The 25,151-nt window shown below is 44.0% G+C and overlaps 1 protein-coding gene and 1 long non-coding RNA gene across 3 annotated transcripts; one reads left to right on the forward strand and one right to left on the reverse strand.

Moving 5' to 3' along the window:
• On the reverse strand, positions 1 to 20,977 carry LOC125727451 (protein FAM83H-like). Its single transcript, XM_049004155.1, has 6 exons — positions 20,805 to 20,977; positions 8,404 to 8,893; positions 7,643 to 7,807; positions 6,885 to 7,009; positions 2,698 to 6,637; positions 1 to 2,492 (listed from the first exon to the last, which is right to left on the reverse strand). Exons 2-6 carry the CDS (start codon positions 8,845 to 8,847, stop codon positions 2,481 to 2,483), a joined length of 4,686 nt encoding a protein of 1,561 aa, XP_048860112.1. The 5' UTR covers positions 8,848 to 8,893; positions 20,805 to 20,977; the 3' UTR covers positions 1 to 2,480.
• Positions 15,259 to 15,952, forward strand: LOC125727456 (uncharacterized). Of its 2 annotated transcripts, XR_007388764.1 has the most exons (4): positions 15,259 to 15,324; positions 15,395 to 15,464; positions 15,535 to 15,814; positions 15,885 to 15,952. It is a non-coding gene; the product is annotated as an uncharacterized LOC125727456 (long non-coding RNA). The 2 variants fall into 2 exon arrangements; XR_007388763.1 differs by lacking the exon at positions 15,885 to 15,952 and having other exon boundaries at positions 15,535 to 15,876.
• Positions 20,978 to 25,151: the final 4,174 nt, after the last annotated feature.

Consider the following 25,151-nt stretch of genomic DNA (forward strand, 5'->3'; position numbering starts at 1 on the left):
TCATAATAGAAATCTTTTATTTATATAGTGTTTTTCTAATATTCAAGGATGCTTTACAAAATCAAAACAAAAGAAAAAATAGACAGTCACATAACAGCATACAAGTATATAAATGAGCAAAAATACATGGAGTGTACAGAGGGTAAATAATAACAAGATAAAACAAAAGTTAAACAAATGGGGGGGGGGGGGGGGCTTGAGCATCTGAAATTAGCAACTCGAGAGAGAGAGGAAGCACTGAGTAAAAACGCGTGATTTTTGGAGAGACTTCAGGGTTTAAATAGACCAAGTGTCCCAGCCACTGTGAGGAAGTAAGTTCCAGACTGTAGGAGCATCACACTGGGAACTGTGGCTATGAACAGAATCTAAACCAGAGTTCGTGAGAACAGCAGTTATTTAAATCCAATGGAACGATGCCAGAGGCAGGCGATCTGGCTAAATGGGTGAGGAACTGGGGGCGAAATATCAAAGAAAAAAGTTTTAGAGATGTGCTGTAGGCAGGAGAAAACTGACACGATGGGTAAAGAGATGGGGGGCAGGCAGACACTGGCAGCTCAGTCTTAATAACTAAAAAAAATATGAGGAGAAATTGCATAGCTGATCAGAGACAGAGGCAGGATTTACAAGGGACAGGATTCAACAGCTAACATTATTAATGCAGAAGGAAAGTGGGACGAGCAGGCAGCATTCAAGGCAGTTCTGTCTCCATGGAAACCTGCAGTGAAGACCTAAGGCCTTATAATCAAACATCTGCAAGTAGCTGGCGTGTGAAACTAAAGAATCATTTTTCCACCAAAAAAGTTCATAACGGACAAGCAATACTCAAAGCTAGCCCTTTATTAGAATATTTGGCCCTTAATAATCGTGACAGATAGTGAGCCCCCTGTTTTGGCACTGCGGAAGGAACATTTCCACAATCTACTACAAAGAAAACCCCGTACAGAACATTAGAAACATTTAAAAGGTCAATCTACATAGGTTCATGGTGAACTATTGCTTTTTGATAGTGGTTCCATGAACAAAATGACAAACCTTGTTTTTCCTCTGAGAGAACATTCAGTTAAAAAGTGCATTTTACAGAAGGCACTGCGGCAAAGGTCATATGGTGACTGGAACCGCAGGTGCGACTGAATTCAGACACAGTGCTGCATTATTCCATGGTGCTTAAAACGGCAGTCAGGTCTCCGTGTCACTAACAGGTTATATGTATCAGATTAAACATCAGTCCTGCTCTGGAGCCGCCCCCCAGGCCTGTGACTGGCTAACCCCGCAGATTAGAGATTCAATCTTAACATTATTAATATAATTATGTAACCCACAGTGTTGAGGGGCAGGTCATCTGTTTGACTTTGCCACACGTAAATCATATTGCACTCATTCAGAAACAATAACAATGATATTACTTCTGTTAACATGCCACCGTCGCCTCAAACCACAGCAATACGAGTGTCTTTCATTTCAATGTATTAGCGGAGTCTGTGTGCTGCAGACAATCCATCCACCCATTTTCTGTAACCGCTTGTCCTGTTCAGAGTTGCGGGGGGTCTGGAGCCTATCCTGGAGGCTATGGGTGCAGGGTATGTAAGAATCCGGTATAGGGCACCAACCCATCGCCCATCGCAGGGCACACTAACACATACCAGTCACTCACACAGGCACACCTATGGGCAATCTGGTAACTCCAATTAATCTCTGCATTTTTTTGGACTGAGGGGGGAAACCAAAGTACCCAGAGGAAACCCCATAACGACACGGGGAGAACATGCAAAATCCACACGCATGGAGCCAAGGTGGAGACAGGAACCCCGGTCCCAGAGGAGCAAGGGAACGGTGCTGAGCACTGCACCTCCAAACCACCCTGCTGCTGACGATGTTCTCTGTTTACCTGCATATGAATCTCTGCCTTGAAGGGCTTAAGGCGCATGGGAGGTTTAATGTAAACAATGACTATTGGTGATATGAACTGCATTGCACTTTGTGGCCCAAAAAAAAAAAAAAATCACACAGACATTGGTTTAAATAACAAAAACCCTTAGGTGTCCCGCACAGAATTACCCTGCTTGATGTGTGTGGGGAACAGCTGTGGTCCCTAACTACAAGGCGGTGGCCCGGCGTTTGCCTGCCGTGGAGGATTCTGAGTGACTGTCTGAGGTTGCTCGTGCAGGTGTACCTGCCTGTACTGTATGTACATGTATTGTCTGCTTGCTCCCCACCGATGGGGCCGCACACCATATGCCAACAGTCATGTCCACATTGAAACCTACACATAATACATACATTATGGATGCAGTCAGACTGTTCTAGACATGAAGTTGTGGCAGGAGCAGTCACATTCCAAAACCAACGAGATGCGTTGCGCACGCATATTTGTACATGTTTCCAAAGTCGTACTTCTGGTCGCGAGATCCACAGCAGAAGACCCTTAGATCTTTTGTGAAGCACCTGTTGTCTTTCCCCACCCTCTGCTTTGTCATCCAAGATCATGATCCCATCTGTTTAAAATACAGAATAAGAGTCAACGGAAGACAGTCATACTCCGCAAATACATTAATACACTTATACACAAATAACTTCATGCCAGACATTTTCAGATAGGAGAAATGCATTATACTACAGTTTTGTTTTGAACCTAGAACCCTTGAGGGGCCCCTGTGGTCCCAATCACAGAGAACCTAATTTTTCATTACTGCAGAGTACCTCAAAGCGACTGTAGACCTTCTTCTCTTTGCGCATGTTCTCAATCCTCTTCAAAAGGACCTCTCTGTCCTGAGGGTTAGCCCTGTTGTGCTGCACGTGACTTGCGCTCTGCCCAGCTGCCACGCCTTCCGGGGTCTTGTCTGCACTGTGCACATTGTCACCCTCTTTGGCATCATCCGTGATGGGGGCAGCTTGCTTAGCCAGCTCCATCCTGCTTTGGCTGTTTGCAGATATCCGTTCTAGTATGACCTTGGTGTCATCCCGGAGGTTACTGCTATACAGAATGTTTGTGGTGGCGGCCTGGTAACGGGACTGACTGTTTCTTGAGGATGTTAAAACATGTGCACTTTGGGTGACATCCTCCCCTTTGCTCTGAACTGTCCCATGTACATCAACACTGCTCTCAGGCACTGAGACGTGCTCTGCTTCACTGGCTAACTGCTCTGATTTTTCAGTGCCAGTGATTACAGTCAGAGTCGATACATCCTCAGTTACAGGTTTAGCATCACTTTCTCTTTCCTTCACTTTCTGAACTTGACTGTCAAGGTGGTCATGGACCTCAAGATCCTGCTTACCATCTCCAGTGAGGTGCATGGTGTCGGGAGATGAGCCAGACCCCTGACTCTTTTCTAATGCCCTACTTGGCTCACAAAAGAAAATGCTGCTGGCATTGTGATGGCGTGACTTCATTAGCTGAGTCTTCTGTGCATCAGTAGCATCTTGCAAAAGCTCCTCATTGCAAGACAAAACAGAAGCAGCAGTAGATGTTGACATGAATGCTCTCAAAGTGTCCTGTTCACCTAAAACGGTAGTTTGCTGTTTGACTGCTGGCTCCACCTTGACCACCTCAGCTATGCGGTTAAGCTCTTGTTGACTTGCATTCTTTATGTCTTGCCCCAGACGATCAAGTGTCAAAGGTTCTGGAACCGGTGGAGCCACAGCTTGACTCTGTGAGACTTCAGAAATTGAAACAGTAGGTTTTGACCCTGTTACTGAGATCTCAGGCTTAATGCCAACTGCTGAAGCTTCAGATGGGTCTGTAGTATTTAAAGAAGGTTTAGCGACTGATTCAGATGCGATTTTGGAGGCCTTTCGCTTAGCAGCTAATTCCTTAAAATACAGGAACCTGGTCTCTGGATCATTCATGTTCATAAATGAGATTGAACTTTCTGAAGCTTTGAGAGACCCTTCTGTCATCTTAACTGGTTCCTCTAGCACAATTTTATGTTTTTCCTTTGAAAGTTTATTTACAGAATCCATTAGTATTGTGTGTTCCTTAGAATGACTGGTAGTGCCAGACTCTACGTGTGTTGTTAAGGAATTATTAGTCAGTATCTGGGACTGATCTTTGTTTCTAACAGGAGGTTCTGGGTTTTTTGGTTCAGACTTATTTTCAGTTTTTGAAACCTTTCGCTTAGCAGCTAATTCTTTAAAATATTTGAACCTAGTCTCCGGATCATTCATATTCATGAATGAGGTTGTGCTTTCTGAAGTTTTGAGGGAGCCTTTGGGGAATTTAGTTGGTTCCTCCAGCACAGTCTTAGGTTGTTCCGTTGTATGTTCATTTGCAGAATCCATTGGTATTTTGTGTTCCTTCGAAACACTTGTGGTGCCAGAACCTACATGTGTTGTTGAGGAATTTGTATTTGGTGTCTGGGACAGAGCTGTATTTCTGACAGGAGGTTCTGGGTTTTTTGGTTCAGACTTATTTTCAGTTTTTGAAACCTTTCGCTTAGCAGCTAATTCTTTAAAATATTTGAACCTAGCCTCCGGATCATTCATATTCATGAATGAGGTTGTGCTTTCTGAAGCTTTGTGAGAGCCTTCGGGGAATTTAGTTGGTTCCTCCAGCACAGTCTTAGGTTGTTCCGTTGTGCGTTCATTTGCAGAATCCATTGGTACTTTGTGTTCCTTTGAAACACTTGTGGTGCCAGAACCTACATGTGTTGTTGAGGAATTTTTAGATAGTGCCTGGGACAGAAACCCAGGTTCTGGGTTTTTCGCTTCACATTTATTTTCAGTTTTCGAAGCTTTTCGCTTAGCAGCTAATTCTTTAAAATATTTTAACCTAGCTTCCGGATCATTCATATTCATGAATGATGTTAATTCATGCAAGGGTCTGGATGTCTCCCCTGCTGCCATCTCTGATGTTTCTTGAGGTGCAACATTGGCCTGATTGTCTTGTCCTGGATCCTTGGATATGTCCTTGTTTTCTGAAATATTAGTGCAGTCTGGCATCTCCATCAATTTAAGTGAACTTTCAGATGAGGCTTTATAAAGGTTCATTTTCTCATCAGAAATATCACTACACTCATCCATTTTATTTATTGAGGTTGAAGAAGCATTCTGTGCAGTCCTCAGCTTGTGAATGCTCCAATCATAGTGCTCTCTTGGCATAAATCTCCTCTTCCCCAAAATCTCAGCAACCACAGTGGATGTTTTCAGTGGATCAGTTTCCTTTTCTTCAACAGGGTTTTCATTATGCTTCAGTTCTGTAGCAGATTTCATCTCTGTGGAAAAGTGCTGCTCCAACTGGGAAGAGCTGAAGATCAAAGAAGATCGTAGTCTGGAGCTTCTCAGGACAGAAAGATTGGCCCTGTTCCGAAAAGACTCATGCCTTACTATCTCTCTAGGTTTCCTGAGCTCCACCTCCTCAGCTTTGTCCCCCCCAGTGATGGATGCTGACCCTGAATCTGAATCTGACACTGCTTCTGCCGTCTCTGCTGCACCTAAGTAAGGCTGGTTTTCAGGTGCTTTAAGGACTGGCTTACCGAAGCGTGGGAGCAGATTTGGCCTTATGGTGGGAATCTGTAGACGGTCTCTGGCACTAAACTTGGAATGTTCAGCTTCTAGACCATACGATTCTTCCTCTGATTGATGTACTGGTTCGTCAAAGGCGTCGGGACCTAGGGGTTCTGGCATGCCCTCATCTGTGGCATCCTCTAAAGCACTGAGGTATGAGCTGATCCTCCACCTACGCAGCCCTTGTTTAACACTGGGGTCTCGCGTCTGGTGATCTTGATTGGACTTAACAAAGAGCTGCTTATGGTCAGGTGGATGTGATTGAACAGGTGAGCTCTGGCAAGGATATGGCTGGCCAAGGCTTGGCCTCTTTGTGCTTGATCGGCCACAGTGGCCCTCAACAAGAGTTGGTTTTGGTTCATAACCGTGCCTGATCTCTCTAGACGAATCAGAGGATACATAATCCAACACACGATTATAATTATCAGGTGGCTCTAACTCAGGCTGGTATTCATACTGCTCAGAATACTGATCTGCATAGGCATGTTCACGGGCCTGTAGCTTATTGTACATGCCATGTCCCGAACCAGAACCTCCTCCTTGGTGGTAGTGCTGCTCCCTCTGGTAGCTGTTAAGGGACTCCACATCCTCTGGGTGGTATCTGATTCGATGCTTCATAATTTGCCGTGAGGAGGAATAGCTCTCCTGGTTCCCTTCTGCATAGCAATGCCTCTTGTAGGTGTTCATCTCCATCTGCCTGGCGGCCATTACGGACCGGTCATAGCCCAGAAAAGATCGCTCCATCCTCAACTGCTGAGAGGAGTATTTATTACTGTACATCTGTAGTGCCTCATGGTCTTGTAAACCACGGAAGGGTTCCTTCCTCCTAAGAAGTGGCATATTGCGTTCCATCTCCATATGGTCCTCCATGGGATAGCCCAGCAGTTCAGAAAAGTGGGGGCTCTCTATGTGCAGAAACTCTCTGGGGTTTCGCATCTGCATGGGATTGGGGTTCAAAAGCTGCCTGACACCATAGCTGCTTTTCTCAGGTACTGGTACTGGTACCAGGGAATTCTCAATGACCAGTGGTTCAGATTGAGCATAAAGAATCCGGAATTCCTCATCAAAAGTGATGACCAGTTCCCCGAGAAACAGGTGTGCAATGCAGCGGTGAATCTTCTCAAACGTCCACATGAAGCTGTGAGAACAGGTGAGTGGTTGCATAAGTAAATAGCCAAAGTATCCAGTAATATTACCATGATTAAATATTTTGGTTAAACAGCGGCTGAAAGTTAGCGATTCCTCGAGATAATATTACCTACAACATAAGTACAGGACATTTTTTCCCCGGTACCAGACTGTACTAACAGTACATATTATTACTGCTAATTCCTGACAGTCACTTATATTCATCATGTAGTTTTCAGCAGGTGGCTAAATCTTACCTATAGTTCCCACTCAGCACAGCCCTGCAATCCACCATCAGGAAGCGATCCATCATTTGGCCCTTAAAGGACTTTCCTGTGCAGCAGAAGTAGGTGCTTCCTGACACAGTTCTCACCCGCATTGACTGCAACACCAACACACAGGGTTAGTAAATCTTATGTCGGGTGCAAAACAAATTTTTCTGTGCCACACATATCTGAGATTCACTCTAATATACACTTAATATGTTTAAAACTTCTTAATCTTTTTCACTATTTCAAAGGTAGCAGAATATCCATCCATCCATTTTCCAAACCGCTTATCCTCCTGGGTCGCGGGGGGTCCGGAGCCTATCCCAGAAGCAATGGGCACGAGGTAGGGAACAACCCAGGATAGGGGGCCAGCCCATCGCAGGGCACACTCACACACCATTCACTCACACATGCACACCTACGGGTAATTTAGCAACTCCAATTAGCCTCAGCATGTTTTTGGACTGTGGGGGGAAACTGGAGTACCCGGAGGAAACCCCACGACGACATGGGGAGAACATGCAAACTCCGCACACATGTGACCCAGGCGGAGACTCGAACCTGGGTTCCAGAGGTGCGAGGCAACAGTGCTAACCACTGCACCACCATGCCGCCCCCGGTAGCAGAATATTAAATTATAAAATTAATAATTAAACTAATATGGATTAACCTGAAGAAACACGCTTTTTTGGTTAAGTGGGTCTGACATCACACACTTCTTGCTTCTGCTTAAAGGGCCGGCTCACCTGAACCATCTCTAAGTTGACTCTGCAGTTGGTTACCATGGTGGAGAAGTAGTGCGCGTTCTGCTCGTCCAGCAGTATGTAGACGGCCACACGGCGCGCCGCAGCATCCAGCAGGTCAGAAAATATGTCGACATCTGTGAACATGTCCATCGCCACGGCGATCACCTGCACAAACCAGCCATTTTAAGGTCGTCTACATCTTTGGTCATAAACATTTCTAAACATTTCACACACTGAATAATATAGTTTGTATATCAAGCATTAAGACTAATTCGGACAACACATTGTAACAGGAATGTGACAAAGGGCCAGGCCTGATAGTCAAACTGTGTTCTGAGGCAGTTCAGCTTTTTACTGCTGTACAGATAAAATGCAGGTTTACAGGACTATGTTTTCATCATGACCACTCTGGATGTATTTGCAATTGTCAAATGCTTCACAAATACATTTCCTAATTACAAGACATTTACTTTTTATTTATTTAAAAAAACACTTTTGTGCAAGAGTGAGGTGTGGATCGGAGAGCATGGTCAGCCATTGTCAACAACTGGGAACAACTGGGAACACTGGCAGCGTGATTTCTCTGCCAGCGATGGGATTTGATCTCATGGCCTTCCGCAGAGCTACACATTGTCCAACTCACTGATGCAAACACAATTCTGCCTGAACAAACACTAATTTTGGTACATTCCAGCGTAAAATGGAGTGCAAAACCTCAATTTCAAGCTCACCTGTGTGAGTATAACCCATTTTGGACTCACCTGGTTGGCACCTCTGATGAGTTGGCGGGCCTGCTCTTTGATGCTGGGCATCTCTGGATCTGAGGGGTTGACCAATGTGGTGACCTCCGTGGGGCCAATGAAGCCCTGGTTCATTGGCCAGCCCAGGTCCAGGCACGGGGCCTCCAGGTCTGAGTGGACAGGCCAGTAGGTATCAGAAGAGCCATCGGGCTCAGACTCCAAGTAGAGTAACTCAGGCTGGGCGATCTGTCGGGGTGCTTGCACTGTATTCCTAATGCGCTCCACTTCCAGTTGGGAGAGGAAGTCCACAACGCCTGCTCTCTGCAGGAAGTTGTAGTATCCCTCCAAGTCATGCTCCACCAGCGCATCGATAGCCAGCCGGTACTCCTCCCGATAGTGGGGCGGTAGGTAGTTTGGGGCAAATGGGTTGTCCTCCAACGAGGAACGCTGTGAACGGTGGGCCATCGTGATATCGGAAGGGGAAGAGGGAGGGATTCACTCCAGTGGAGATCTGTCGAAACACACCAAAACACCGACTGAAAAAGCTCACAGATTTAAACTTCACACATAGGACAAAATTTCATTTACCATGTCATTGGTTTCAATGAACCGGCAGTTTCCCCTTTTGGGGACATCTGGTGGAAATTGTAGTCTTAATTTTAAGCACATCCACCCCATCCAATGAAGCCATATATTAGCTTACTAGCTGAGTGTTTTTTTTTTTAAATCACCATTAACTAACTTGAGATTCAGCATCGTGAAAGTGGTCAGCACAAGGTCAGCAAAATAAAGGTAAAGCAATAATGCTGTGTGATTAAATCAGCATAAAACCAGCAACATCAAACACAGAAGGTAATAGGCAGCTGGTAACCAGCAACATCAAATGGTTAGGAAAACTTCAATGTGATTGGCCAGATATAAATAAGCCCAAAAAATTAGCAAACAAATAAGTTCACAGATAAAATAAACCTGAGGCAGCCCAGATGCACATTTCACACATATTCTTCGCTAGTGTTTCTTGTCTAATGTAAAAGGAGTCATTTTCTACCGTGAATATTTGGGATCTGCAGATCATCTGACTAAAGAATCACCAATGAAATCTGACCTGTTTCTGGGAGACTTTTATTTGTCGTTATGAAAGCCTTGCTGTTTGAGAACACTATTTTGGTTTCTACTGACCATAAATTTCATCAGGCTTTCACAAGGGGAAGCAGCCATGATTTATGTCTGTCTGTATGAGGACTGGTGATCTCATCTCCTTTTGTTCCTCTACTGGAGATAATTGTCATCATGCACTTTATAATCAACAAGCCTCCTAATTCGATAGTCATTTTACACAGAAGCACTTCGAATAGCTGAAATAACGTACCACACATACTGTACAAATATTCATATAGAAAATAAACGCTATACCATGTTGTGAGAGTAAGAAAAGGGTTTAAATCCACCACCAAAATATGTCTTGTGATCAAGGCACGAGACTCCTAGTTATGAATCTGTTCAGCCTCCAGAATGCATGTTACCAAGTAAAGCGTTTCCTTCCGTCTTTTGTCCAAGATCCTGCGGCCGATTAAGAACAGATGGTTCATGTCCCTGTGACCCAGGGTTGTAACGATACACATCCTCATCGCCTACTATTCGGTACATCATTATCAGTTTGGGGTGCACAAAGAAAACACCTATTGACACAGGCAGAACCTAAGTGCGCAAGTAGATGTAAGCAATGGGCACAAGGCATTATCTAGTGTAGGTAAAAAATTGACTCCCCAGGACAATCACAACCATTCGCTATCTTGCTCAGTCATAGACCGTGTGGATCTTTTGTGAGAAGTTAAACAAAAAACGAGTGAAGAAGAGAAAAGCTAACAAAAAGGAACTGCTCTCAAAAAGACAGTTGTCTTCCACTGCATGGAAACATTTTGTATTCCACAGGATGATATTAAGCAAAAGCAAGTGATTTGTCGGCACTGCATTGTGTCTGTTGATACAACGTACGACAACACCACCGACTCATTTGACAGGACTCTGTTAAAGCGCAAGTCTCTGGGCTACAGGAGGACTCCCATACGAACGTGGAAAACATGCAGATTGCACAAACAGAGCAAGCATTTTGGGCCACGCTACCTGCTATGCTGCCACATGTCACGCTATCAGATTTGGAGCCATAGTCACTGCATTTTACATCAACTTGTTCCTCACTGTTCGGTTTCGGATGATATACATTGTTTGATGAAAAGTGCTGGCAGTTTATTAGGCAATCATTGGAAGGTCCCTGTTTTGATATTTAAATGTACCGTCTTGTAATGATAAGCCCAGTTTTTTTACAACATGCATGTGGGAAAAATGCATTGCTCTCTCTACCTTTCCTTTGACTATTCCATAACCGAACACTTTCCATTAAACATTAAGTTGGCTACATACGCAACAGAATAACAGATTCTCTGCAAATGCCTCAGATTTCATTCGCCAATTTGTTTTTGGGTTGCTTTGGCAATCTTTTGAGAGCTCCTGTCACAAAGGCTTCACCAGGCGGTGGGTGTGTGCCAGGCATCGAAGGGCACGGAAGGATCCAGGCTGTTTGCTAGTACAGTCCTGTGGGATTTGGGATGTAACATTCCTGCCATCTCAGCATCCACAAGAAAACACAGAACCTCTGCATCTTCAAACATGGTTCTCCACTGCCTGCCCATTTCACTGGGGATGTTATCACCGTCAGGCACGCAGGCTGTGGTTTTGTGGTATGTGTCATGGTGATGACGGTCTCTAGGCTATGCAAAACGCGCAGTTACAGGAATGGGCACAGAGGGTGGTGCGCAGGCTCACTTCTGTAAAGGGGGGGGAACCATCCCGGCAATGCGAGGAATGAAAGTCTTTGTTCCCAGTGCATTTTTTAATAAACTGACATCTGCCAGAGAGATGCTTGTCAGTGTGTGCATATCTGTGCCTGAGTGTATGTCAGCATTCTTCCCGGCTTGGGCGGACATGTGAATTTACGAAGCCACTTTCTCCCCTTGGTGGCAGTAATCTATGTTAGGATTGCAAGCACGGCTAGCAGATAGAGCTGTCGCGGTCACTCAGTTAAACTTGAATATTTAAATGCACTGATGTAAAATTTTCCTTCTCAGTCGCTCAGTAACACGGTGGCAGGAAGACGGCGCATAGTGGATGAAGATCCTAACAAAGAGCAGAAGCATCAGCTGTGTGGAATCACCTCACATTAACAGTTAATGAAAATGCAGTCGTTTCTCAGAATTGCAAAGCAGAACTTAAATGTCTCAATAACATGACTGCAATACAACTAGATCTTAAAAGAAGACATTCAGGTTTGAGACTCATGACTAATGTGGGGTTATCCAGATGCCATTCAGACTCCCAGAGCAGCCCAGCCCGTCTTTGTCACGATGTTGATTTAAATTATTCTGCTTAATTTACTTTCTATGATTCCCATATGTGAAGATTATCACTGATAAAACAAAGCTTAGGGTGGCTAGCTTACAGAATACAATACGCGTGATAATTAGCACATATTATTTTTTGTGAATGTATTGTGTGTTTCAAGTGAATGATATTGAATAAAGTTCATATTGTGATATTTGAAGTTTCTGAGATATTTAGTAGTTGAAAATTAAGTTCTATTTATTATCTATTAATGAGTGGTGCCTCTACATTACTAATTACGCATGTATGAGGCCTTCAATGGACTGGCATCCATTAGCCTGAGCTTTGGAACAGCCTCCAGCTTCACCGTGACCCTGTACTGGATTAATTATGGAAAATGGATGGATGTGTAACAGATGTGACTCCTGGGCTTCAGTTATATTTACGGTTCATGAAAATCAGTCAGATCATCCCTGAAATCTCCGCTATCTTCATCTTCCATTTGTTTAGGTGTACAAATGTTCCTCCGTTGTATATCTGATACTTAAATATAAATCATTTGAAAGATCATTGTAGCTTTGTAACATTGTAATTTCAATGCTTAGAAATCGTATTAATTCTACGTGACTCACAGAGTTTATGAATTCATACTTGGCATTGCAGACTAAAGGCAGTCATGCTTACTGCCTACAGGTCTGACAGGTACCATAGGAATCTCACCCAAAACAGAGCTACGCACTTAGTTTTGCCAAAACAGTTCTCCTCCCTCGACATCAAACACCTCCAACTGAAATGCATGTGCAGATGAAAGGTCAGTCAGCACCAGCAGTACTGTGGCCTGTCCTCAGGTGGCCTGCAGCATTTAAACCACTTTCTGTATCCAAATAATCAAGGCATTCCACTTGTCAGAGGCAATTCTCGTCAACAAGCTACACTTTCACATTCACCAAAGCTTTGCTGGGGCTCCTTTTTGTTCTCTGCACCCTCCATCAACCGCGACTCTCATATACACAGTCATGGTGGGTCTGGAGCTTGTGCCTCTATCACAGGGAGCACACTTACACACAACGGGCTATTCCGGGGCACCAGTCCACATAAACATACACTTCTGGAGTACGAGAGGAAACCAGAGTACCAGGAGATTCATGCAAACACAGGAAGAGCAAATTCCACACACAGCCAGGATGTGACTTAAACACCTGATCCCCCCGTGGCCACAGCACCACCCCCTGACTGACAGCGCCACCCCCTGACTGACAGAGCCACCCGCTGACCGACGGCGCCACCCAAATAATAACAGATATCATTATTAATTTTAATCATTAATTCTTCTAACCATCTTCCACAAATGCATACTAGCACAAAGTTACAATAATATTTTCAACCAAGTAGGTTCTTATTCTTTGCTTATTGGATTGTTTCAAATCAATGTTTCAACTAGGTGTGTCGACTGTTTGCGTTTTGTCTGTTTTATGCCTAAGGCCACTGCTAAAGCTCTAATGTCAAGTTGTTATGTTACACCAGGGCTAAATGAGGTGCTGCAGCAACATCAAGCCCGTCTTTCCCAAGCAATAAAAAAGAAAGTAAATACAACTGTGGTTTTCAAAATGCTGAGCCTTTGGGCTTCTACAGAGTCAACATTAGTTTGTCTTCACAAAGGTTTCATGCCACAATGTTGAGAAAGGGTTCAAAGGTCACCCTTTCTACTCAGATTGTTCTACTAGGACACTGCAGGACCACAGCAGAGCATTTGGTGTTAGTCACGCAAAATTAAAATATGAACTGCAGCTAACAGAGCATGGGAGGTCGAATGTGATTTCATCTCCTTCACCTGAGCTGCACGCCTGGTTTGAATGACCTCATGCATCATCTGAATGCTTCTTCAAATGACCAGCAGGCACAGTGACAGAGCATCGGCACAAATGCCTCAGAGCTGAAAAGACATAACATTAGCTGCCTACCATGAGTACAAAAATCCAGTGAGTACAAAAAAAAATTCACTGGGAGGTGGATTTCAGATCTGGCCCAAGTTATTCGGGTATCAAAAGAAAGTCTTGAGCTGAAAAAAGAGACAGTGAGTGCCACCCACACTCACATTATCTGTTTTTGATGGAGATACTCCTAGCCACATTAAAATGCCACATTAAAGCCTAGTTCATTCTTCACGCTTCCTGCATGCGCTTTTGTGCACTTCTGGTCTGGGACAGTCGTCCGCGCGGCAGCTTGTGTTCATACTGTGCATGTAGATGATTGCGGTTGGCGCATGCGTACTGCTGTGATGTTCCTCCAGATCAGCAGAGGGCAGATGATGTCCTAGGTCTGAATGAAGCTTATGCAAAAGCAGGATGAGATACCATTTATAACCGCAAATTTTAAGTCTTCGCTGGGTTTTATCCATCCATTTTCCAAACTGCTTATCCTACTGGGTCGCGGGGGGTCCGGAGCCTATCCCGGAAGCAATGGGAACGAGGCAGGGAACAACCCAGGATGGGGGGCCAGCCCATCGCAGGGCACACTCACACACCATGCACTCACACACACATTCCTACGGGCAATTTAGCAAGTTCAATATAGCCTCAGCCTGTTTTTGGACTGCGGGGGCAAACTGGAGTACCCGGATGAAACCCCACAACAACATGGGGAGAACATGCAAACTCCACACACGTGACCCAGGCCGCCCCTTCTCTGGGTTTTAAAACAATAAAAACATAAGTAGTTTGACAAAAGAAAGTTAACTGGTGTTGGTTTTGTCTCATAAAAAGTTTGCACAGTAAATGTTTAATATTTACCTCTGCCCAATCACATTTCTCACTGAAAGTTTTATGAGATTCTTGTGATAAAATCAATAATAATTAAGGCATAGGTGGAATATAGAACTGTCTCCAGCTTCACATTGCTCTTCTGTACTGCGATCCTAGAAATTTTGAGCCTGAAAGCAGCCCTTAGCCTTATGTTAGCAAAACCAGGATTAAACAAAGATTACACAAGATTCAACGTTTTTAAAAAATAATGTTTTCTCAATGTTTTCCAGAGCTGTAGATAAGAGGTTTCCAGAGCTATTGATATTTATTGTTTTGAGCTGAACAAATTGAAAGGACAAAGTTTACATACATGGCACCTACTGGACATACCGAGTCAATTATTCTGCACATGCACAGCCAATGTCTGATGACAATATTTACGTTACGTGCCATCGTCCACAACTTCAAAGCAAAACATATGTTTTTTTTTTGTTTTTGAGTCTTTAAATTTTGTATAGGAAATCCTTCAGAGTATAAGAGCAGGGCCTTTGTCCTTGTTAGCTTAGCGTGCTAGTTGATGGCCTCGATGAAGCACAAACAGGTTTAATACCAAGTCCTTTGTCCTTATCTGCTTAATGTGCTGATTGATGACTTTGCTTAAATACATAATATTTTAATAACAGGTACTTTGTCCTTGTTCACTTAGCATGCTGGTTGATAGCATTGCCAAAGCATAGACGAGTTTAATACCAGGTCCTTTGTCCTTGTTAGCTTGGCGTGCTGGTTGATAGCATTGCCAAAGCATAGACGAGTTTAATACCAGGTCCTTTGTCCTTGTTAGCTTAGCGTGCTGGTTGATAGCATTGCCAAAGCATAGACGAGTTTAATACCAGGTTCTTTGTCCTTGTTAGCTTGGCGTGCTGGTTGATAGCATTGCCAAAGCATAGACGAGTTTAATACCAGGTCCTTTGTCCTTGTTAGCTTAGTGTGCTGGTTGATAGCATTGCCAAAGCATAGATGAGTTTAATACCAGGTCCTTTGTCCTTGTTAGCTTGGCGTGCTGGTTGATAGCATTGCCAAAGCATAGACGAGTTTAATACCAGGTCCTTTGTCCTTGTTAGCTTAGCGTGCTGGTTGATAGCATTGCCAAAGCATAGACGAGTTTAATACCAGGTCCTTTGTCCTTGTTAGCTTAGCGTGCTGGTTGATAGCATTGCCAAAGCATAGACGAGTTTAATACCAGGTCCTTTGTCCTTGTTAGCTTGGCGTGCTGGTTGATAGCATTGCCAAAGCATAGACGAGTTTAATACCAGGTCCTTTGTCCTTGTTAGCTTGGCGTGCTGGTTGATAGCATTGCCAAAGCATAGACGAGTTTATTACCAGGTCCTTTGTCCTTGTTAGCTTAGCGTGCTGGTTGATAGCATTGCCAAAGCATAGACGAGTTTAATACCAGGTTCTTTGTCCTTGTTAGCTTAGCGTGCTGACTGGGGACCTTCCTTACACACAGAAATAATACACCAAACAAAGAGCTATGACCTATGAAAGCTGTATGGTGTAATAGAGAAACACACAATGCACAGGTTTTTGAACTCATGCCACATTGTTCTCCTTTCATGCCTCTATTACTCCTGAGGCACCGTTATGGAAAAGGTCACTCAAATAAGGAATCTGTAATAAGAGGATGTGGACACATCTGTTCCTGACCACCTTTTTTCCAGGGCAGTGCTAAAGACGTTTCCCTCGGCTCAAGGAGCAAACAAAGCAAACATCCATGTCAGACTAAAAGAACCAATGTGACGGAACATCACAGGAGACATTTTCAGATTTCAGACCTTTACATGATCACATTTCCTGCTATACCTGCCATTCCTCCATTTAAAGCATCCTTCTTTTAGTTATAAAATCCAGCTTCTGATATAGCTGAGCATTTTGTCAGTAAACAGGCTGCTGAAGTAGCCATAACCCAAATCCAACTAGAGATCCACCAGTTTAATGTCTTCACTCTTTGGATCAGAGCCTTTTAAAAATGTTTTCTGTAAATCTGAGTACACATCAAGCTGAAGGGAAAAAAACTAGGCAAAGAAACGGTCGGCTCCCTTCGATTGCGTAAACTTGAGCTAGAACACGCAGGCACAGCTGGGGGTGATGCTTGACATAGCGCCCAATCAGAGAACTGTTTCATCGACTAGCTTTGACGCCGATTTAACATGTTAAAATCGGCCAAAACAGAGCCGATGGGGACTGACAGTACATGTTGTAGAAGTTTTCTCTGTATTCACCTGCCTTCTGCTTTATGCCTCCTGGGAGAAGTTCCAGGCTACACTGTGATTAAAGCAAATTTGTAGATCAGCACAAAAAAAAATCACCACACAAACTAACACTGAACAGCTTTATATAAATGAAAAGCCCAGTGAGGGCTGCACATCTTCTCTACAGAAAGTCATAGCAAAGGTGACATTTCAGTGCCCCTCAGCCTTGCGTAGTACTGTTCAAGATACAAGATGCTCTGTTCGTCACATACATGGTTATACCAGTACAACATGCAGTGAAATGTACCCTGAACGACCCTTAGACTGCAAATCAAATCAAAACAATGATCATCATTCAACCTAAATTTTACAACACTTGAGAAGATTTCCAAGTTTTAGAGAGAACACATTCCATGATAAGGTAGGACAGGCCCTGGGAAAAGCAGCTAAAAACTCAGAAACAGCAAGAAGCACCGAAGTTGCTAGGCTAATGCATTTCATGTTGTAATCTGTTCCTTCCCTGAGGCAAATATCGTCCATTTTATGATGTAATCCATTCCTGCCCAGAAGCAAAGGCCAGCCACTTTATAGTCTAAGATAACGACATGCTGAATACAGAATGCAAAAGATATGGTTTGCGTTTATGTTTCATTATATATTTTTGGAGAAATGAGAAGGGTTGGTAATGTACTAATCTAAGTATTTAAAAGTAGAAAATACCCTTTCAGAGTGTGAAGCATAAATGAAGTATTTGGATTTTTGGCCTGGTTGTGCTGGAAAAGCCTGTGTTTAGGGTTTCTCTCAGGAAACATCTCCGTTAATGGAGTTAGTGTGGTTACTGCAAAACAAAGACTGAAAGGCAGCGAACATAATAATGGCTGTAAACCATAACATGCTTTAAGAGCTACATGTACATCTTAAGAAACAAAAGGTGACCATATTAACGTGATACTGTCTGAGTTTAACAAACGTGTCGGACTTTAAACGGCAAAAAGTACCACCACCACTGTCCTGCTACCTTGTTCACCCAGGGTATCTCCTCTTCTAAAAGATGCTCTGGTTGCTGATCTGTCCCTTTCTTTACGTGCTTATCGCTTCCATGATTTATCAAAACAATGATATGTGGCGCATTTTGCTAACCAAATTTAATAAACATGCATCAGGCATCACATTACGCATCTCATGAATATTTTAGTTGTACTACTAACATGCCTATCAAACTATGGGTGTAAGTAAATGTCCGTCTAGCACCAAAAGGCCAGGGTCTGCACAAATGTTTACACCCGTCATCTAAAGCCCTGCTGATTATGTGCATGTGTCATATAATCATGATTATATCACCATGTGATATCGTGCAGCCCTACATTTAACATAAATGAATGAATAAATAAATCTCTGGCATGAAGAAATAAATTGTATTTATTTATTTTGTTTATTTATTTATATCCCTTGGGATTTTGAGATTTATAAGTCACTTTGCGCTAAAGACCTGAACACCAGCAAAACAAAACACAATGGATCAGACATTGGCTAATGATTGCCAGCGATTTCCAACCCTTTTCAATTGCAGACAATAAGGGACTCAGAAACTACAAACACTGTATTGTATGTTATTCTAAGCAGGAAAGGTCTCTCTTAAACAATCATTCCACAACTTTATGATGAACATGTGCAGGCTTCACTGACAGAAAGGGTTCAAAAAGCTTCAGTAGGTTCCCTGACAGCATGCAGACAGCATGCAGACAGCATGCAGACAGCATGCAGACAGCATGCAGACAGCATGCAGCTGCGGCCAGGCAGGTTAGCGTCCTACCGACAGCACGCACCAAGCAGCTGCGGCCAGGCAGGTTAGCATCCTACCGACAGCACGCACCAAGCAGCTGCGGCCAGGCAGGTTAGCATCCTACCAACAGCACGCACCAAGCAGCTGCGGCCAGGCAGGTTAGCATCCTACCGACAGCACGCACCAAGCATCTGCGGCCAGGCAGGTTAGCATCCTACCGACAGCACGCACCAAGCAGCTACAGCCAGGCAGGTTAACATCCTACCGACAGCACGCACCAAGCAGCTGCGGCCAGGCAGGTTAACATCCTACAGAGGGCAATTAGAAGCCAAAGGCTGCATAACATACATTTTTAATCCATACATTCTAGATTTCATACCAACCTGCTCATGCTACATGTTGTATCTCTAGGTTAATTAAGAACTAAAGGGTGCTCTGGGAAAGTCATATGTGAAGAAGAAAAAACACACAAAAAATGCATACTGCCAACGGCAACACTGCTAGTCAACGCCAGGCTACTTGTCTAGACACATCGTACCACAGCTATGCAAAAATCTGACCTTTTTGCATTTGTAGGAGGAATCAGGCTATCTGCATGAGAATGATTTTGAGGCATTTTACCCCTGGCTAAGGAAACTCCAGTTATCCACAGTGTCAAATACCTTTGAAAAATTTAAGAGAACCCTGGTGCTGATGTTTCAGGTGCCTAAAAAGATCGGTTGTATTGCCAAGGGCTGTACGAACCGCACCTTTGCAAAGTTTGCAGATTACAGTAGACTGGTCCGATGGTATATAAAGTTCACTTACCGAGTTCGTTAACTGCTAAAATAGATGTCAATTAAGTTATTACTTCAATGTCTTGCCATTAAGTTGAGATCCACCGAGACAGATAGACAATGAAGTGAGATATATGCAGCTCAGATGTAATGTAGGCTGAAATAAAGGTTTCACATCACTGTTTTACCTGTAGTACTGATGCAGCCCCTAAATATGCAGACACAGTGTGACACACGCTTGTCTGTTTGTTCTGTCACCATGATAGTGTTAAGCAGTGCACACGTTGTACCTGGGCATTCACTGGAAGGTCAGCGTATCTGCACTTATACCTAATCGACTCCTCAACAGCACGTATGTTTGTAATGTGCTACTTGCCTCACTTATAAGTGACTTTGGACAGAAGTGTTTGCTAAATTAAATGTAAATGTAGAGTTGTATCGCGATTTTTACATACAGTCGCAAATGGGTACAATAAAATATCGCCATGTCATCCACCACCGATTGAGACAAAAAAATGATGTTGGTGAATTACTTGCTCATATCATATAAATGGCTATACTTAGACCAATTGCGTAATTGCTGGTCAGCGTCGATCAGGGAGAAAATCTGGCTTTTCTGTTAACTAGCCAATCGAAATCTAATTTCAATAAAATGATACGCGAACAAACGATCAGCTTTTAATAAAAGACAAATGCCCACAATGACGATTTTGAAACCTATACTTATTTGCTTCATTGGAGTTTTTAGAAGACCTGGTTGGGGCAATTGCTGTTCTTCTGATTGCTGTATTGCTATTGCCCAGTATACCTGGCGATCGCCCACAGGTGAGGCTTCAAAGGCGCGGATCTGCGCTCAGCGATTCCCCCGACACCCACAGGGGGTCTGACAGCGGCAGTAACGTTAGCCCGCCCACAGGGGGGTCTGCCCGGCGGCAGTAACGTTTGCTCGCTTTTTGACCTGCTTTACTCAGGCAAACCCAGAAAATCGCACTCAACTTTTTACTTTTAATCGCACCCAGTTTTCGGGCCCGTAACTTGTTGGCTGCTTAAGTGACAAAGGTTACTAAGTTACCCAATTGGGCGGCCAGTTAACGCGCGGACCCCGTACGGAAACGTCACATTTCACGTTTTACCTTCCATTAAATAAGATGTGAGATATGCTAAACAGCATATGGCGCACTTGACACTTCCCATCTCCTGCTAACGTGATCGGAGTTTTCTGTGACTTTAAGTCCGCGATCCACGGCCGTTTTACTTCTCGCCCGGGCTGTACAGGCTGGCCGCTTCCTGGACTCAATTCCTCGTCTCTAAAATCATGGATCAGTTCAAAATCCAAGGAAAAAGCTTCAGTGCGGCCATCCGATGCCCTAAGCTTTGAATAAAACCGGACCCCACCCAACATTACAATCTTCGGGCCCGGCAATGAAGTTCGGGCAGGTATGTTTAAGTTTTCGCGATGTCGGACAGCGTTATTGAATATTGTCGGATTTCTTACCGTTGGATTTCCTTTATATCCCCCCTTCCGATCGGTCCGGCTCTTTGCCCTCTCTGGTCGCGGTGCGGTTTTGTCACCAAGCGACGGTCCATCCGAGCTCGCAGGCGTCGCAGGGATTTCGCCGAGCGTAGCCCTGTCTGAGATCCGGGGAGGGCAGGGGAGGGGAAGGGCCGCCGCGGCGCGTCGCCAGCCTCGCTGCATTCCAGCTGCCGGCTCCTCCCCTCCCATCCCATCCTGCTGTCCGTCAGACATGAAACATCCGCCGGTTTAGCGCAGCGTATAACCGCAACTAAAGACTCGGTAAAACTCTGTACCGTGTCCTTATTAGAAATGGAAGTCATGATTCTCCTCAGGGTGTGCAATATAAAAGTTTTGTTTAGAACCGTTCGTATTTTTCGCTCCGGGGGACCTTAGGATATTTTTTGTCTAGAGAGTAGTCCCTGTATTTATTAATTAAACATCTAATAGAATAGGGTTACAAATGTTTTAAATTATTCAACGGTGTAACTTGTCTATATTTATACATAATTAAAAGAACTTTTTTTGTTATATATATTGTTTTGTCGGATTGTGTGCCATACTGACTTGGCATGATCATTTTCACTGAACGATGAATCATGATGAACGAAATGAACGAATCAGTGCCGAGACCACGATCATTTCTTTCACTCCAAAAGAATGAATACCCCATAAACGACGGAAGTCTGTTTCTAACCAATAAAGGAAAATTTAAAAAATGTTGTACTCAAAGATGGGGCGGCATGGTGGTGTAGCTGTTGCCTCACACCTCTGGGACCCGGGTTCGAGTCTCCGCCTGGGTCACATGTGTGCGGAGTTTGCATGTTCTCCCCATGTCGTCGTGGGGTTTCCTCCGGGTACTCCGGTTTCCCCCCGCAGTCCAAAAACATGCTGAGGCTAATTGGAGTTGCTAAAATTGCCCATAGGTGTGCATGTGTGAGTGAATGGTGTGTGACTGTGCCCTGCGATGGGCTGCCCCCCCATCCTGGGTTGTTCCCTGCCTCGTGCCCATTGCTTCTGGGATAGGCTCGGGACCCCCCGCGACCCAATAGGATAAGCGGTTTGGAAAATGGATGGATGGATGGATGTACTCAAAGAAATAATGCTTCACTGGCAGGTTGAACAGATCCTGCTACTATATATTATATATATTTTTCTTAAATAATATAATAGTGCACATGTGTACAGTTGGATGGGTGATAATTCAAGCACCTTTGTGGTTTGTAAATTTGCAGTCTTGTTCAAAAGATTTAGACTTCAAGGGCACTTACCAGCCTAGACCACTGTAACACTACTTCCTGAGCGTACCCATGGATCAGTCTGAATGGCAGAATAAATGTGTGATCCTTGGAGACCATTAATCCCCTTTGTTTGAGGATTGTCAGGTTATCTGTTAGCCCTGGAGTGGAAAGGGCTTTGGCTGCAGAACATTCTCCTATAGAGCTCCATGGCAATGGAATAGTCCAAAAATGTGTAGCATTCGGGTGCACACTCAGTCATTAGTCTAAAACCTGTTTAGCTTACAGGGACACTAGCTCTGGGTTATAGTCTAAGGTGGAGAGCTGGGTGGGGATCTGTGTCATCACCTTTGGATGAACCGTGCTGTCAGAACTGTCACTCTCTTCTCACGTGGCCTGATTTGTTACTGGAATGCTGGTTATCAGGGATTCCTCATGCCTGTATTGCCACCTGCCTCTCTTTCCCAATCACTTTGTCTTAGCCATGCCTGCTGAAGCCTCTTAGCTGCTGCACTGCCCCTGCTGTCGGCCTAAGCTCCCCCATCTGCCTACCTACCTGGAGCCTGGTTTCTCTCAAGGTTTCTTTCTCTCTCTGAGGGAGTTTTTTTCTTGTCTCTTCCTTGCTTTCTTTAACAGATACTCCATGACTATAACAGAGCAGGCTGGAGTAAGAGTTCGGCACCATGCAGCATTTGACTGAAACTCCAGTCTCAGGTGTGTACATATGCGGTAAAGGAGTGTGGGTGGCTGGGTGGGGGGGAGGTGTCATTACATCTGTAATATATTTTAGGAGTGGCAGTAATGCATATGCATGTTAGCTCCGATACGCATTCTTCAGGAGACTTTCTTGCTTCACCAATGTGCCAACGGAGAACCAGCCCTTACTCTCTTCCGACTGTCGCCAAGTTGCCGCAATCCAGCATTCACTTCATGTAACACTTGGTCTGCTAGAATTCTCCTGAGTACCCCACCCTCTTGAATAACGGCTCGTTACCTGCAGTGACATGAACTTGCCTATGATCTGGCTGCTGATGCCGGTGCTTGTGTAGTTAACTCCCCTCTCATTCTGCTGGGTGTTCCTGACAGATGAGTAGCCTCTTTATGCCGGCGGGACTTGGCAGCCTGCCCCCAATAGGCTTCTACACGTCAACTGCCACCCGTCAACTACCTCCTTCCAGCCACTAGCTGAGTTAACATGCAGATATCCTGTACTGGTTTGGTATACTGGTGTGTTCTTTTGGATTCCCCCCGGGTTCCCAGTCTCACCTTAGCTTTTCTCCCTCCTCCGTTCTGGCAGAGAGCACAAAAACATCAGCATCCAAACCACAAGGTTCAGAGACAGGTTCTACCTGTAAACCCTAACCCTACAAAGCAGTTGTAGAACCTGCAGGTCCCCAGCGTGCTCCATCATCGCCTCTCAGTTATGCAGTTTCTACTTGTGATACATTTTTTGTGTAATTTTTGTCGTGTTGCTCAGCGTTTGTGCCAATTGCCTGGTGCTGCTACTTACTGAACTTTAAATTATTACCTGCAGGAAGCATCTGATTGTACTTAGTATACAGACAAAAACTAAAGCTCAACATAAAACTTGAACTATTCATGAACACTAGTGAGGAAGGATATCATAGCATCGAAGATGGACACAGCTAAGCACACACAGAGCCAGGGTGGGGACTCAGGCCCGGTTCCAGAGGTGTGAGGCGACATGCTAAATTTAACATTAGAACATATGCAAATAACCAGTAACAATAAAAACTCCATCATTCATACAGAATAACACCTGAAACACTATGCATGGTACCGTCCAAAGTATGAATATCAATTGAACACTTAAGAACAAGTTAAATGTTATTTTTTGAATTTTCCATTGTATGATATCAAATCTGCGTTTATGTTATTTGTGGATGCTTTTCAGTTCAGTTTGTGTAATTGGTGTTCTTAGATGTTTACCAAGAAAGAAGTTTTTGTTTAGTAAGTAACGTCAGTGAAATATAGTGACTCACAGCCGAAGGACTGACAGCTGATGTGTATGACATCTGACTTATGATCTCTGATTCCTTTAAACCCTGAGGCCACTAGTCTGCATTACTCTATAAAAATGGCAAACTGCTTTGTCTGCACAGCTCGATAATGCAGTGTAAGGTCTCCATGGAGATCAGTTAGAATAGGGCTGCACGATTAATCGTTTTAGGACAGCGATCTCGATTCATACCCCTATGTGATCTCGTTCCGACATGACACGGATTCTGTCATGTTTGTATTAGTGGGGAGATCCTGTGTATCAAACTCAGTGCCCCCTTTATTCCATGAGCTGTATCAACATATGACAGGATTGTGTTACACTGCGAGACACGAAGAGGGGGTAGAAAAACAGGTGTAATAATAAAAAGCTGATGATGTCTAAGTTTGTTCAGCATTCCTCACTGGGGCACAGGTTAACAGAATGATATTATGTCGTTTTCATATTTTTTTGAAAGATTGATCTGCGGTCCGGATTTAATGTTGAATTATATATATATATGTGAGAGGTCAGTACTTTGAGAGCTCTTATGAGTGGTGAATGAGCCAATGAAATCTCTCGTCATCCGCTATGGAAAGTGGCTGCTCATCCAATGAGATTATCTCTATTAATTTAGCTGCTGTGTCTTTAGCTTTAGGTGCTGTTAGCTTTGTATATTGACTAAGTTTATATATCGGCTGCTAAGATTGCCACACTGGACTGATTTCAATATTTTATGAATATTATTCATTAGCAATATGATAACCAATATATTGCACATGCACTATCGGTCCTGGCTGATGTGGCTCCCTAGGCGAGCATCACCGGCGTTCCCCCCCATCCAAGGCTGGTGAATCGGCACCCCCTCAGAAGTTGGCGCTCTAGGCGGCCGCCTATGTCGCCTATAGGATTGAAGAGCTCTGTGCATTTCTCACAGTAGTGTCTATTCCATCTTCATAAAGACAATATAAACAAATGTAATGCAAAAAAATAAAAAAAGAGAAATTCTTTGCTCAAGAACCGTGAGAGAAAACCACAGTCTCGATTCCGAGTGACATTATGGGGTGCGCAGCTGACAGCTGTGCACACAGT

This window comes from Brienomyrus brachyistius, unplaced genomic scaffold (assembly GCF_023856365.1).
Source record: "Brienomyrus brachyistius isolate T26 unplaced genomic scaffold, BBRACH_0.4 scaffold98, whole genome shotgun sequence".
In the NCBI taxonomy this organism is placed as follows: Eukaryota; Metazoa; Chordata; class Actinopteri; order Osteoglossiformes; family Mormyridae; genus Brienomyrus; species Brienomyrus brachyistius.